The following is a 14,143-nucleotide window of genomic DNA, read 5'->3' on the forward strand; positions in this document are numbered from 1 at the left end:
GAGTTGCCGAAGCGGGCCTCCCCGCATCATTTCGATAACGCGCAGTCACACTGCTAGAGCACGCAATTCGGCCGACTCACGCTCTTGAAGCTACAAAGTACGCTGAAAAGTCCGTATCGAAGCGCGTTAAATCTCTTTCTATGCAAATACATGGGTCCTACTACTACCATGTCCAGTACCGTCCCTCATGGCCTGGCCTACTCCAGACACGAGCGGTCACGCGCCAGGTTCAGGTACCGACCCGTCACTATCATATCCAGACGCCGAAGAAAGAATCCGTTTTGACCCAGACACGTCGGTGGACCCCCCGAGACGCCGAACATGCCCAAAATTGAGGTAGAAACACAGCTATGTAGAAGATAAAAGTGGGCCCAACTGCCCAAACGCAAGCTAATGACGCCGTTCGAATGCGAAAAACGCAAGTAGCAAAAGTATGTAGGGATGCATAGCTCAGGAACCATCTGTGTCAAGTCAGTAAGCTGAGGTAGGATATGTTGGCCGAAGAGTATGCGACGTGAGGGTGGAGCTGTGGCGAGGATGGAGAAACAGGTGCATACGTACCCATGCCGAGATGTGTGACGGCCTATGAAGCGGCAGCAACAGGCGTCGGCGAGCTTGCGAGACCGTTCAGCGGCGGTGGTATTGGGGTACTTGCATCGCCATTGGCGCCGCTCTTCTCACTGATAGCACTGCTCTCGTCCTTGATCTTGGTATCGCTCGAGCCTGTGGTATCGCTTTTCACGTCTTCGGCAAACACGGCAGCCTTCTTTGGCGCTCTCCAGGTGGGAACATCCCAGGCGACGCCAGTGAAGCTGCGGATCGAGAAGCCCTTCTTCTCCCACTTGCGGCATGGCTTGCCCGTTCGGTCGAGGGCACGCAGGCCGGCGTTGATGGCACCCATGTTGGCCTTTGGTCCCAGCTTCTGTACGGGCGCCGGGGCGGCAAAGGGTCCTTTGTTGTTTGGGTCGTTGATCATGTCGCCGCTGCGATGCTGTTAGCACTGGCTCGGAGGGGTGCTTGTAGTAAAGTGCGACGGTGAAGGGGGGATGGTAATTGAGACGGAAGCTCGGGGTGAGACGTGTGTGCAATCGATGAGGGGGTGAATATTCTTTACGAGAGATGGGCCAATTCACTCACAGCTTCTGCTTCTTCTTGGGACCCGGCTTGCCCCGTGGCTTGGGGCCGCCGTCCATGGCGGCCGCGCCTCTCTTCGCGGCGGTCTTTGGTCCAGGGACAGCCTTTCGCTTGCCTCCTGGCGCAGCGGCCGGCGGTGCGAGCAGGCCATTGCTCGTGCCATTCATGGGCGTCGAAGAGCCGTTGGGAGTGTCGGTCGGCGTGGGCTCGACGACCTGGGCCGGCGTGTCTGGCGACGACGCTGGCTTGGACGATTCGGAGGATTTTGACGACGGCTCGTGGGGAAACTTGGACAGCAGCTCTGATGGCAGTGGCAGGACGATGATCTTGGACTTCGCCGTGGCCGTCTTGGAGGTGGACATTGTGTCGGGGCGGCGGCGGCGTCGACGAGGTCGTGGGCGGCGTGCAGCAGGCGCGCCGTGGTGGTGGTGATGTCGCGACGGTGTGGTGGTGAGGGTTTGGCGGTGGTGTGTCGCGGCGTTGGGGCTGCCGTGGTTTTATTGTCAGCCGCTGGGTTGCGTGCCTATTGCAGCGCTTGTCTAAGGCTGTGGCTAGGACCGAACCTGAGCGCTGTCTAGTTCAGGGTCGCTCGCGCGTCCACTCACGGGGCGGTGATGCAGCGGATGGGAAAGCGACGATGAGAGGGGGGTGCGGGTGGGTGAGGGAGGAAGCGCGGCCGGGGCGGCCGTGAGGGTTTGCAAGGCCTTTGCATGATGGGCGGGCGGGTTTTGCTTTGCGCACGGCGGCGTCTTGATCGCTAAAGGCATCTGGGGGCATCTCACGGAAGAGAGGACTGAGGTCGGGCCCGCCAAGACGGCGCCCGCGCTAAGCCTCCGCGCTGCTCGACCTTGCAGGCGGGCGAGCGCGCTCTGCACTCTGTTTATTTCTCGCTGCTCCTCGCTGCGACGCCGTGCATCAGTCTCGCGGTGCTGCGCGGCGCTGGCCGTGGGCTGGCGGCTCTCCTGGCCGTCCGTGTCGCACGTCTGGTGGCTAATCCGGATCCATTCCAGTGAAAGCTTCATCGACTCCCGGTCGTGCTTTCCTTGCACCCATGCGCCACAGCCCATCCCCTCATTGTGCCCTCAACAAGAGAACCCCCGCCGCGCGCATGCGACTCGCTTTGTCTCCCTGCAGCGCGCCCTTTGTTTGCAGCCTCGAGAGAGCCAGCTCCAAGACGCGCTCGAGCGGCACCCTTGCTGCGCCAGGGGGGCGACTACCACTCATCAGGATCTTCCCAGGCATCACGAGGCTGCGAGTGCGCTATCCCCTCCGCTGTGTCCGCGCACGCAGGCCTCGCCAGCAGAGATGTAAGCCGGCCAGAAGACGCTCGCACACTCTGGCGAAATGCAGCATCGCGCAGCCTCGCTTGCCAGCCTCCCGCTGATGATGCGCGCTCGTCCAGGCTCATCTCGCGTTTCGGGCATTCTAGATTGGCGGAGTCGTCCAGAAATCCCCGGCGCTCATTTTCCAAGGTTGGCCTAGCGGCACGTGACCGTGGCTCCTCCCTGACTTGTCCCCCACGTCACGCACAGCGTCCTCACCGACTTCCACCGTCGACTGGTCGCCAAGGTCGGGTTGTGACGGCCAGGAAACCGTTGATCGAATGACTCCAGCCCTCACGGCAGCATTTACGTGTTCGCTGGCTGCGATGGCGGGAATGGCCAGCCGAAGTCATCCGAGACTCTAGTATTTCGCTCAAGCCTTGGAAGCCTTTCGCCCGCGTGCTCAGTGGCTCCATATGTGCCTCTAGCCTCCGCTGATCGATAACCCCCGTTCCTTCTTCACTCGCGCGTGTTGCATTATCCCCAGAAGAGGTGCCGTGTCATGGCTAAGAGTGCATGCTGACCCCTTTTCCCCCCTCAAAGAAGCTGATACCGAGACGAATGCGCGCTTCCACGAGAAGCTGCGCAAATTCGGGAAGACTCAGTCCGTGCCAGAATGTACATGGAGAGAATGAAGTGGTATCATTGAGAGGAACCCTTCCTCGACGAGTGACAATATGCCTGTTTCCCTTTACCTCCCAGAGCAGACCAAGCTCCGCATCCAGAGATAGCACCGCCAACCCAAATAACCATAAAAAGGTAAGACAAGAGTAGAAGTGCAACACCAGAACTTGGATCAGTCTCGACGCCGCCGCTCATCCCTATCATCCCTCCTGTACCGGTCACGACTTCTTTCCCTTCGGCTGTCCCGATAGCGATCCCGGCTGCGGCTGCGCTCTTGTCGAGGATTTTCGTACCGCCCGCCTGCATCGCGATCGCGGCGCTCGCGTCTTGGACTTCGACTGCGGTCACGTTTCCAGCGGTCGTCATGGTAGGCCTCCCTCCGCTCTCGTCGGCGACCATCGTCCCTCCGAGAGTCATTCCCATCGCGCGAAATTCCATTTCCGCGGGAGTCTGGGTACCGCGGGCGGTCATCTGTGTCCCTTTTCGAGGTTCCCCGATCTATGATGAGCTTATCGACTACCGAATCACTCACGATTTCCCGAGCAGACTCGCCGCGGTACTGCTTCTTCCTCTCCAGGTTGCTGATGCCGCCGAAGCCACCACCGGCTGCTCTTCTTCGCTTCTTGTTCGTGCTGTCCCGCCAATCGTCGGCAATCTTGGAGACGCTCTGCGAGAAGTCGACGTGGATGCGGTGATCATCAATCAAAACGCCATCCATCTTGAAGTATGCCTGTTCGCAATCTTTCTGGTTCGTGTACTCTATGAACGCGTACTGCAGACTATCCCCAGTCCGCTTGTCCCGGATAATCTCGCAGCTTAGGATCTTGCCGAACCGTGAGAAGATAAGCTCAAGATCTTCGTCTTGCGTCACAGGATTAAGTTTGCACACGAACAGCACGTTCTCCGGCGGCGCGACTTCCGCGAACGGGAGATCGCCAACCATTTCGAGCGTGAGCGCCTGTGCTCGCGCTTCGCGTTCTCGGCGGACACGCTCGAGCGCTTCTGGGTCCTTCTCTTCTTCCAACTCCTCATCGTAGCCGACACGTACTGTCGCAAGCTGGGCCGCGGAGGGCACGGGGCTCTCTGGAGGTTCCACGACGCCCTCTGGGTCATCATATGGATCGTCGAGAATGACGGTATGCAGGATGCGAATGTCCTTCAGTGGCCGACCCTTGTCGTCAATGAACGCGGCGTTTATTTTCTCGAGCGTATCAAAACCTTCCACGACCTGGCCAAATATGGCAGCTTTACCATCCAAGAAATCGATGTTGGAGCCGAGCGTGACAATAAACTGACTCCCCGCAAACCGCTCGTCTGGGTTGTCCGGGGCGGGCGCCGTGGCCATGCTAACGGTGCCCATCTCCGCATGCTTCAACTTGCGCGCAAACTCGGGCCTGAAGGTTTTCTTCGTCGCGTTTGCGGGGTCGAGCGCGCCCCAGATGGAGCGGCCGCCATCGCTGTCCTGGGAGCCAGGGCCAATAGGATCGCCGGTTTGGAAGGAGAAATTTGGCTGGACGTTGTGGACCGGCGCGAAGTTGTAATACTTGATTTTGCAGAGCTTGAGGAAGCTGTAGGGGCAGTTGTCAGTATCTGTCCTGTGCTCAGCTTGCTTCGATAGACGGCGGGTGGTGGCATGCAGACGGGGTGGAGGGCAGCGATTGGACTGACTTACTTCTCACAGCATTTGGGCGCGTCGTCGACCAGCAGATCGATGGTAATGTCGCCCAGTGACGTTTCCAGGAGCACAGACATGGCCGGAGTCGGTCGCGCCGTGTGAGGGGGTTTGTCGCAAAAGTTGCGGACGAAGGAGCTGGGAGCTTGGCCCTCGGCGCCGGCGCTTCGTTTCCCCGGCGCCAGCCAAATCGTGTAACGTCAAGGTACGTAGCACTTTTCTTCCACGTACCCAACGTCCTGCAGCACCTTGGTTCTGTTGTCAATGTTTCCTGGGAAACGTGATTCAGCAGCTCCTCCGACGTATCATCCACCCTGGGAACCCTTCACGATGGATGATCCAGACAGCGTCGGCAACGAAAACTCCCTAGACCGGACCGCAGTCGACAGTATCATCAGTGAGCCAGGGCTGAGCAGGTTGGCCAAAGAACCCTGACTGCTAGTATCATGTGCTATGCAGCAAGAGCTTGGTGTCCGAAAGGAGTTCGCGGGGCTTGATCAAGAAGCGGGCCGTTGTAAGCAACAACCTTGGCCTCATTTTGTGCGCTCATCCCCTGTCCGCTATCGGGAAGCTGCGGCGGCCACTGCAGTATCGACAAGTTTCAGCTCTGCTGCCACGTCTGGATGAGCGCCGAGTGTCCAAAATTCGGGAAGGTGGCTCTGCGACTACTGGAGACCACCCGAGTCATGCATCTTGACTGGCGCCGCCGCATCTATGTCAGAAAGAAGCATCTGATCTCGAAATAGCAGAGGCGCAATCTCGTTCCTTGATCAAAGTCTCAGCCTCGTGCAAGCCAGAGGCTGCCCGAGTTCTGGCACTGACCTTGCTTGCCTCCTGACCCCGAGATCTGCCGCGGCCGATGTCAACACTTGGGGGTTATGGACTCAAGTTCACGAACAATATCTGCCACCGCGATTTCTCCGATGCTTCGCTTGAGGAGACTACGCACAGCATAGCGGCGGACCCAGCGTGGTCACACCGTCACCCTGCGATTGCGGAGCGCCATTGCCGCAATCTTGTCCAACTCTCATCTGTACCTTACTCCTTCCGGCGCCTCTTGCGCAAGCATACCCCACGAGCGTCTGTAACAGGCACTGTCATCCACAACAGTGGGCCCCTTCAGACTCTCACGAGCCGATCAATGTGTTCATGGGTACCCCTGGCTCAGAGACGCAAAAAAGGCTTTTGAGAAATGGCGGAGAATATCCTTTTGGCTTCCCTTACTAGATCCCTCGCGGTCTTGAGCTCCCCAGGCAGCGAGTCGAGAGGTGTTTGCTGCACGGCTTGGCACTCGCCATCTGCAGCCACGATCTGCGAATGAGAGAACTCAGCTCTTCTCTTCATGCATCTTCGCTCCGTATGAGTGCAGCAATTATCTTCTGGAACTAAGGCGCTTTCGGGAGCTCCACAATTATTCATCGTTGGCCTAGCTAGGCGCAAATAGCCCATTACCACCTCTTCGTTTGCTCCCGCACAGCCGCCCATGGACATATGGCCACGGCGTACATTTTCCCCATGCACTCCGAAGTCAACGCTTGCGTTTCTTTGGCTCCCGATTGCGGCGTCAAAATGCAGCGCGAATAGACCTACGAAACCTTCCGTTTGAGTGTGGGTCCCGTCGGCACACTTCCCCCCGCATTCCGCACATATGAGCATCGGTCATTTGCTGTCGTTAGTGCCCAAAGTTCCAGCCCCGTTATGTGTTTCCGCGTCTCGATACAGGGCAGTGTCGGACAGCTGAGTGCTCCGTTAGCGCTGTCTTCACTCCACCCCACTTCCTGACAGTAAGAACCTGCATCAATATCGTGGCCACATTCTCTGCCATTATACTGGGAGACTACTGCGCAAAGCATACCGAACAGACCAACCACAGTCGAAGGTAGCCTAACCATCTCGCAGATCCGCCACGGCGGCGTGCAGTCATGTCCCACACTTCTCCCAGAAGTTGACTTTGACGTTTGCTTGGGTCGGTCCTGGTCAACGCTAGATCCGAAGGGCTAGCTGCTTTCTTCCCAGTTCCATACGCGACCCTATTTCAGTGCTTACAGAAACCACCAAATTGATATATCCCGCCCGCCCGCTTTCCCAGCATCACTTACAACTTTACGTCCCTTTAAGGAGACACCGCCGGCGTTCAGGCTATGTATTTCCCTAGCAGGTTGACAGTATCGCACCGTGCGCGACCGTCGCTTGCTACAGGAGCCCACGACACGTGCCATGTCTCCCGACTTCCCCGGGGTGCCACATTGCATGCTGCAAACAGCCAATAGCTGAATGCGATCTAGGCTCCTAGGACCTGCAGTTCTCCCCGAAAATTCTTCGGACAGGGAAGACTCTGTTTGTACTCCGCTAAGTGCCTCACTCTCCAGTCACCTTCGAGTGACCCATTATTAAGAGGCGATGATATAGCACTTCCAAGTCCGAGGTCATGAGCTGGTGGTGTTCCGCCAACTGGTCGCCCGCAATCCGAAAGCGGCGGCGATGCCACAACAGTCAACCTTGTACATGGTGGCACGCTCTGCTCTTTAGGCAGCCAGTCGTCGTTTGGCTTACAGTGCCCTTGAGGCGCATTCGTCTCGTACCCTAGCACGAGCTGCAGTGAGCCGCCTGCATGGAACGGCAAGCCTGTCTTGCGAAACTGTCGATGCAAACACTGTGCGGCGTTCAAAAAAGCCCTACGAGGGGCTTCCATTAGAATACTAGCTTATAAGGTACATGCACAGCTCCTTCAGCCACGTCAATTATGATCATGGCGATAGCAATCGACTCTCGAGCGCGACTCCAGTTCCAGTATTGACCATCCTCTATTCACCTATAAGCTTTATCGCCCCCAAATCGATGCTCCATCGTCCTCATCTCCTCTTTACTACGCTTTCTGAACACCAGCGTGTTGGAGGTGCCCAGCACGCGTCGCACCGGACAATTTTTCTTGAGGTGCATCGGTGAGAACATCGAATCGGAGCTCTTACTTTGGGATCTCGTCATTTTGGCAAACAATCTGTGCGTCCGCCCGCAGACCTACTGCCCCTCTTGTTCTTCCTCGCCAGATATGATGTCTAACATCACTCCTAGACTGCATACAGATCATGGACCCCGAAACCGCCCACCGACACTCCCAGAACGCTGCCCTCAGCTACCCCCACCATTACTATGTCAACGAGCGCAACATTCCGCTCACAGTCGCTACTAGCCCGAGATATGACCCACGTGGCTATTCTGTGGGAGGCCCGGTCGGTGGCCATAGGCTACGGGCCGGCATGGATAGGGATGATGTGACTATGGACAGCAATCAAGCAAGGCGTCGAATAGCCGTAGCTGTAAGTACATTTTTCTTTGCCTAATGCTGCATAGTCCGACAGATATCCAAATTGCGGCAGTCAATGGCTGTTCCTCGTTTGTTTAGTTACCATGAGCTGACCAAAGCGACAGTGCGCTCGATGCAGGAAGCGGAAGATTCGTTGTAGCGGGGACCCCGGAAACGGCACCGGATGCGCAAGTTGCAAGCAGGCCGGCCTTGACAGCAGCGTTTGTCAATTCCATCGTGTATGTCCAAGCAAATGGCTCGCACAATGTGAGACTAACGCAAGCATAGGTTGGGTCAGGTGAAGCCACGAGGGTGCTTGACAACCTCCACCTAGCAAGCAATTTGACGAACATGGCGAATACCAACGTCATGATGCCGATCTATAACGCGGCAAGCCCAGCCTATTCTCGAGCCACATACCCACCGAGCTGGCCTATCCCGTACACAGAGGAGACATCGCCAGTGGAGACTTACAGCCTGAGTGAGCCTGCGGCCTACCTGCCAAGTCACAACGGCATAGCAAGCAGCAATGCGTGGAGCCACCCTCCCACGAAACCTCTACAGACGGGAGCTCACGCATTTTTGGACACAGATTCCATGCCAGTCTACGAGACGCATGGCTCGCCCTATGTGCAAACGGGCCTCAGAGCTGTGACAAACTCTGAAGCGCTCTCGCCGCTAAACATGACGTCTCTCCAGCTCACTCTCCCCGAGCCACCACAAGCACGACCGAGCCAGGCTTCAGAGACTACTGTACCGCAGCGACAGCTTCCTATGCCACAACCGAGTCCCGCACAGACCTCAAGAAACGTAGTAGATCAGCTACAGCATCAGCGACTGCGTTCTGCTCAAGCTATGGGTGGCTCCGCATTGTCCACCACGGGCGCATACCCAAAGTCGACGCTACCGTTCAACGATGAGACTGGTCTTCAAGTCACGGCTCCTGCAGAGGCATCATCGTCCGCGGATCTCACCACCCAGGTCACAGCTCCAGCAACGATTCCTGGCACTACCGAAACCATGATAGGATACCTTCCGGGTACCACATCTGCCAGTGACGATGCCGCCGTTACAAGTGCCGGATCCCAACACTCCCTCAATTTCAGCACTTCTGGACTGCTTGATACCACGCCAGCACCGGCATTACCTACTACTTATTCCAACTTCCGCAATTACAATCTCCCGACGTCGTCCTCGACCGAGACGCTTTCACCGTTGGCTCGCCAGGATTCCCAATCGAACCTCTATAGTTTCACTCCTGATAGCAACTCGAAGCGCCACTCGGCCGGCCGATCGTCGAATGACTCTGCTCTGGTGAGCGGTCATCGATACACACCACTGAACCAGAGCCAGCATCAGCCGAACCACGATGGCTTACGACGTGATTCGTTCGAGGCCAGGAAACTCCCTGTTCGCCGGGCTTTTATGTCCAACCTCTAATGGCCCTTCTCGACTTGTCTGTCTTTACCGCCATGCGCCCCGCGATTGTTTCTTTATTCACAAGGGCTAAGCTGCTGCTCTCCTGGACCTTTCTAGCCACGTCATGCATCTATTCGGCGGCTAATGAGCGATCTCTTTCGAGGGAATGCGTTGTCCTTTACACGCAAACACAAGAAGGGGAAGGCTCAGCGCTACATCTGCTTCGCGCGTTCTGCGAACGTCCATCGCACCGAGTGGTTTCGTCTTTCTCATTCCGCTACAATCGGTCTCGGCAACGTCGTTGTAATACCGTGGGATCTAATATGCCAACTTTCCACTACTGTCAATACCCGGCACAACAGTGCCGAAAAGATCTGCATGGCACGGCGTTGCCGCTTCTCTTCTTCTGATCGCAGACGCTGAGCTTTTCCATCGCTTTGGTTAAAGCCATTCTGTCCTTACCAGACACACGATATGACTTTACGACATCTCTTCCCATGGCATCACTTCATGTATCATCTTACCCCAAAAACGACGATTGTTCATCTCTCTATATTTCATAAGTTTTATTTGTTCTTGAATTAATGAAGTATTGGGTATCCCAAATATTGGTCTTCTCATCACTCGCTTTTCGCGCATTCTGGCAACTCCCAGAACAGCCCCCAAGGTACTGCAGAATGAGAGGGAAAGGGGGGGCTGGGGGTGGACTGGCGCCGAACACAGAAGAAGCATAAGGTACAACACTGCTGTGCGGATACTCTTCATCAAACAAGCGGCTGAATGAAGGATCGATAGTTTGGGGCATGATCAATTTTCCATAGCTACAATCCACGAGATTTCTCGATTGCATTGCGGATCTCGATGTACAAACGTTGGCCATGCGTCTTGGTGTGGTTTTGGAGCTGTCGTGATAAGCTGACCGCGTCTGCATGGTACATACAGTACATGCTCGATGCAGATGTTGAGATGTTCTCCTGCCCTGCTGTGTCGTTCCAACAGCCTTTCTCCACTCTTACCCTGTGCTCGCTCTCGGACCTTTTCCCTCAGACAGCAATCACACATTACATCACCGTGCAGTGCAGTGCAGTGCAGCACAGTGCTGTGCTCATTCTCCCAGTCATTCCTCCAAGCGGAAAGTCGGTCTGTCTCATACCCCGGTCCCCGCCTGCTCATCCGCTTCCAGACCCCCATGCATGGCGGGCGCACAAGCGTGGGTCGGAGATTTCAGGGATATGTGCTGTTGCTGTTGAGGACAGGGAGGTGGGAGTCGAAGTGGGGCGGAAAATAGAATGCTACGCTAGCAGTCAGTCGTGGTACACGGACCGGATGATTTGTTTGTGTGACTGAGGAGGCTGGGGTGCTGTGCCGTGGGGTGGGGTATGTTTGAGAAGGCAAAGAAAAAGGCGGTGCGGTGGGTACACGACCGATTCTAAGACTGGCGGCGCGGCGGTGGGCTGATGCGCATGCGGGCGGCGTAGAGCTGGGGTTGGGATTCCAGACTAGGAGAGAGATAGTTGGGGTTATTATAGTTGGTGTAGTAAGGGAGGTGGGGGGGGCGCCGCTGTAAGAAGACGGGATGGCGGCGCGCAGGTTCGGAAACGGGACTATGACGGGAGATCGCTTTATCTTGACAGGTAGCTTGTAACTTACCTGAGTCCACATTTGTGTATTTCTCCGCGTGCGGGGGATCGGGTTGCCGCTTCGGCGGGGATGCGCATGTAGGTCTGTTGGACGCGGGCTATTTATAGGTGCGTTCAACGGGGTTGCTACCATGGTTAGAAGCAGATCGCGAAAGCAGTTGAGAAAAGAATAAGAAAATAGCAGCTTCATAATTCGAGGTACAGTTATCCGTATGGATTATCAGTATGAACCCTTTCTGGAATTTGAGCAAGGAAAGCCCGTTTGAGAAGAAAGATCCTATGACTATGAGAGTACAGGCAGGCTCTAGTCGCCTCTTCCATCAAGCGCTTCATATCCGTGTTACTTTGCTCCTACTACTGTACGAAGATTCAAGCCCGCGGTGAGATACCCACATCGGGAGCCGTCTGCGCTCTCACGAGTCTCGGCCTCCACATTCCATCTAATTGGGCTGAAACAACTGACCAACCCATTCGTACCCCGAAATCGTACCAACACCCTCCCTCATCTCCCTTGCGATACGGTCGACGAAGTGTACATCCGCAACTGTCAGCGCGACGTTCTTCCTTCCGTAGATGGCGACAAGAAGCTGCTCGTTAACGTCGCGCCAGGTGATCTCGAAAGGCGGGAGCGAGGCGAGCTGCACCGTAGGTAGTTGAGCCCCCCGTTCGCGAGTTCGGTCCAGAGACTCCCGCATGTACGCCTCTGTCACTGAGCGGTATACATCGCCGAGGGGGTTCGAAGCAAGAGTTTCAGCATCGATGAATGTTCGCGACAGTAACATCGATGATTGGGTACTGTTCCGGGGCAAACTGGTAAATGAGGCAGCGGAAGTGTTCCTGGAAGGTTCCCGAACTCGAAAGTTGCTTGGTCCGATTCGGCGAGTCATCTCGTCGAGGCCTCCGATGTGTAGGGCATGTCGTCCACGAATAGGGCTCGTTGCCGTTGTACTACGACGGTGTGCATTCTCACCACCTTGAAGGCGAGTAGTAGGGAACAAGAAGGCCTCGCTCTCATAGCTGCGCAGTGGCAATGGACGGTGGAAGCCGCTCACTGTTACAAGGTTTGGTGGTCGAGCTGCATTGCGGGCCCGAGCGGCGGCACGACGCTGGGCTGGGGTAGGAGCCGGCTTTGGCACGAAGTTGTTGGAGCTAGACGGTGGGAGTGGGAAAGCGAACTGGTATTGCGGCGGGCTGGAGGGATTAGAATCCGTCTCCAAGACAGAGACTTCGTCAGCTGAACCGGATGCATCATCCTGGATGGTGTCGAAGTCGATGTTGTCCTCGCTCTCATTACCGAAAAGTGAGCTGCTATCATAGCGCGGGACGGAGCCATTGTGCTCAGTTGTACGATATGCAACCAAAGCTGAGCTGCTATCTGAATCTGTGCGTCCACGATGCTGTTCATGATCGGATTCCGATGAGCCAACGCCTTTCTCCTCACTGGAGAACAAATGAGTGGGACGATTGGCCGCTTCATCGGAGGAGCCAAACACGTCCCCAGCGCCAGGATTGACGCCGCCGATGATGTCATCCGAATTCTCTCTAGTTGGCGGCAAGGACTCATATCTCTGTGTTGAATCCCACATAGCATTAGAGGTAGTCGCGGAAAGCGGTGCTTGCCGCGAACGGATAGGTGTCGACACAGAACGTAGAAGAGCTGTAGGAGGAGTAGAGTCGGTTCCGCGAGATTTGATACTCAAGGGCGCAGGACGGTCAGGCGTATCCGGAGGATACTTGCGCTCCGTTGAACGGGTAGAATGCGCAATGCTCGCGGCTGAACTTGCATTCTTGCTCCTCATGCTCGCACGAAGGGACTCTGTTCTGGGTATCCAGGGAGATGCCGGCCTGAGTGGCGTGGAAACCTGTCTTGTCCGAGGCATGGTTTTGGCCTTCGGTTCCGTGGCAGGTGAAGCTCCATTGACGTGAGCCATTGAAGGCACTGCAACTGGTGCCTTCGCGCTAGGAGGCCCGGAGAGCGATCTAAGAGCAGAAAGGAATGAAAGACGCCGTGAGTGCTGCCTGGTGTGCGTTTCCGGCAGGTCAAGGAGCGCGCAGTCTTCCCCTTCGTCCTCTAGAATTGCGGACCGATAATTTGGCCTGATATGGACAGTATCCTGGAGAAGTTTGCGGAGAAGCTCATTTTTGATCCGGCTTATCGGATAACTCTGCCAGCTTCGTCAGTCAACCGCCCTCATGATTGCGCACAATGAAGTGCCTAATTCCCGATCGCCCGGTTGACCGGCACGCATGAAGAGGCAGAGTTTGACTTAGCCTACTGCTCTTCCACCCCGATACCTAACCCAGGCAAAGCCATGGCTCGAGACGCGCACTGTGCATCTTCATGTAGAGGTACCCACCTGATCAAGTCCCAGTTCGCGAATATGCTTCCTCGCCTCCTCGTAATTCTCACTCTTTTCGCAGATCCAGTAGGTGAAGAGCGACAAGTGCACGTCTGCAATAGTCTCTTCCTGGATCTCTTTGACCAGTTGCCGTATCTCCTCCGGCTTGTAGGTGACGTGGAACGACGAGCCGCGGTTGTGGGCTGGCTGGACCGCCAGCCGCGGATCACCCATATCGTCCATGGGTGGTAGTAGATGCTGGTGATGTTAAGCAAAATAGTGGGGGCATACGAGAAGGAGAGAAATTTGCAATTGCGAGAGAGCGAGGAGGTGGTGAATGGTAAAGTCATGCGGGGCGGAAGGCAAAATATTTCGCCGACGCACGTGGTGAAGTCGAGTGAACGTGGAAGGCACGACTGGCGGTGTGTCAATCTGCGAATGCACTTCCGCGCTATGTGAATACGCGTCGTGAGTCGAAAAAGAACACGGAGTGATTGACGATGTAGCCAGCGGAGCCTTCGATGCTGACAGTGTCGGGGATGGTAGCGCAACTATAAGGAGTCGAAAACCGAAGCCTTGGACGACGTTTGCTCTGACTGCAGCAACTGGGGCGGCAGAACTCGACATAGAGACTCGAAAAATATTGGCGCCTGGAGAAGGAATTGCTTGAGCCCCGCTCACCCGAAGGA

General features: G+C 56.1%; 6 protein-coding genes across 6 annotated transcripts; 2 read left to right on the forward strand and 4 right to left on the reverse strand.

Moving 5' to 3' along the window:
- Positions 1-102: 102 nt before the first annotated feature.
- On the reverse strand, positions 103-1,902 carry BU26DRAFT_520906 (uncharacterized protein). The gene is made up of 3 exons (XM_033829402.1): positions 1,138-1,902; positions 562-983; positions 103-461 (listed from the first exon to the last, which is right to left on the reverse strand). Exons 1-2 carry the CDS (start codon positions 1,494-1,496, stop codon positions 584-586), a joined length of 759 nt encoding a protein of 252 aa, XP_033681439.1. The 5' UTR covers positions 1,497-1,902; the 3' UTR covers positions 103-461; positions 562-583.
- On the reverse strand, positions 1,627-2,436 carry BU26DRAFT_45588 (uncharacterized protein). The gene has a single exon (XM_033824896.1). The coding sequence runs from the start codon at positions 2,199-2,201 to the stop codon at positions 1,686-1,688; it is 516 nt and encodes a 171-aa protein (XP_033681440.1). The 5' UTR covers positions 2,202-2,436; the 3' UTR covers positions 1,627-1,685.
- An 805-nt stretch (positions 2,437-3,241) lies between these two features.
- BU26DRAFT_45601 (cyclophilin-like protein) lies at positions 3,242-4,863 on the reverse strand. Its single transcript, XM_033824900.1, has 2 exons — positions 4,753-4,863; positions 3,242-4,648 (listed from the first exon to the last, which is right to left on the reverse strand). Exons 1-2 carry the CDS (start codon positions 4,830-4,832, stop codon positions 3,253-3,255), a joined length of 1,476 nt encoding a protein of 491 aa, XP_033681441.1. The 5' UTR covers positions 4,833-4,863; the 3' UTR covers positions 3,242-3,252.
- A 2,975-nt stretch (positions 4,864-7,838) lies between these two features.
- On the forward strand, positions 7,839-9,496 carry BU26DRAFT_532286 (uncharacterized protein; the record flags this gene model as incomplete). The annotated part of the gene is made up of 3 exons (XM_033831090.1): positions 7,839-8,069; positions 8,182-8,295; positions 8,345-9,496. 3 exons carry the CDS (start codon positions 7,839-7,841, stop codon positions 9,494-9,496), a joined length of 1,497 nt encoding a protein of 498 aa, XP_033681442.1.
- A 659-nt stretch (positions 9,497-10,155) lies between these two features.
- Positions 10,156-10,973, forward strand: BU26DRAFT_45597 (uncharacterized protein). Its single transcript, XM_033824899.1, has one exon. It carries the CDS (start codon positions 10,337-10,339, stop codon positions 10,820-10,822), a length of 486 nt encoding a protein of 161 aa, XP_033681443.1. The 5' UTR covers positions 10,156-10,336; the 3' UTR covers positions 10,823-10,973.
- Positions 10,974-11,555: 582 nt separating this feature from the next.
- BU26DRAFT_566819 (uncharacterized protein) lies at positions 11,556-13,697 on the reverse strand (the record flags this gene model as incomplete). Its single annotated transcript, XM_033833577.1, has 2 exons — positions 11,556-13,280; positions 13,473-13,697. 2 exons carry the CDS (start codon positions 13,695-13,697, stop codon positions 11,556-11,558), a joined length of 1,950 nt encoding a protein of 649 aa, XP_033681444.1.
- Between the last annotated feature and the right edge of the window lie 446 nt (positions 13,698-14,143).

This window comes from Trematosphaeria pertusa (genome assembly GCF_010094035.1).
Source record: "Trematosphaeria pertusa strain CBS 122368 unplaced genomic scaffold BU26scaffold_10, whole genome shotgun sequence".
Taxonomy (NCBI): Eukaryota; Fungi; Ascomycota; class Dothideomycetes; order Pleosporales; family Trematosphaeriaceae; genus Trematosphaeria; species Trematosphaeria pertusa.

Excerpts from the sequence above, each read along its gene's own strand:
- BU26DRAFT_520906 (XM_033829402.1), bottom strand. The coding sequence starts at position 1,496 with ATGTCCACCTCCAAGACGGCCACGGCGAAGTCCAAGATCATCGTCCTG. Across the intron at positions 984-1,137 it reads CCCAAGAAGAAGCAGAAGCT|CGGCGACATGATCAACGACC; the intron begins GTGAGTGAATTG and ends ACAGCATCGCAG.
- BU26DRAFT_45588 (XM_033824896.1), bottom strand. The coding sequence starts at position 2,201 with ATGGGCTGTGGCGCATGGGTGCAAGGAAAGCACGACCGGGAGTCGATG.
- BU26DRAFT_45601 (XM_033824900.1), bottom strand. The coding sequence starts at position 4,832 with ATGTCTGTGCTCCTGGAAACGTCACTGGGCGACATTACCATCGATCTG. Across the intron at positions 4,649-4,752 it reads GCGCCCAAATGCTGTGAGAA|CTTCCTCAAGCTCTGCAAAA; the intron begins GTAAGTCAGTCC and ends CTGCCCCTACAG.
- BU26DRAFT_45597 (XM_033824899.1), top strand. The coding sequence starts at position 10,337 with ATGTACAAACGTTGGCCATGCGTCTTGGTGTGGTTTTGGAGCTGTCGT.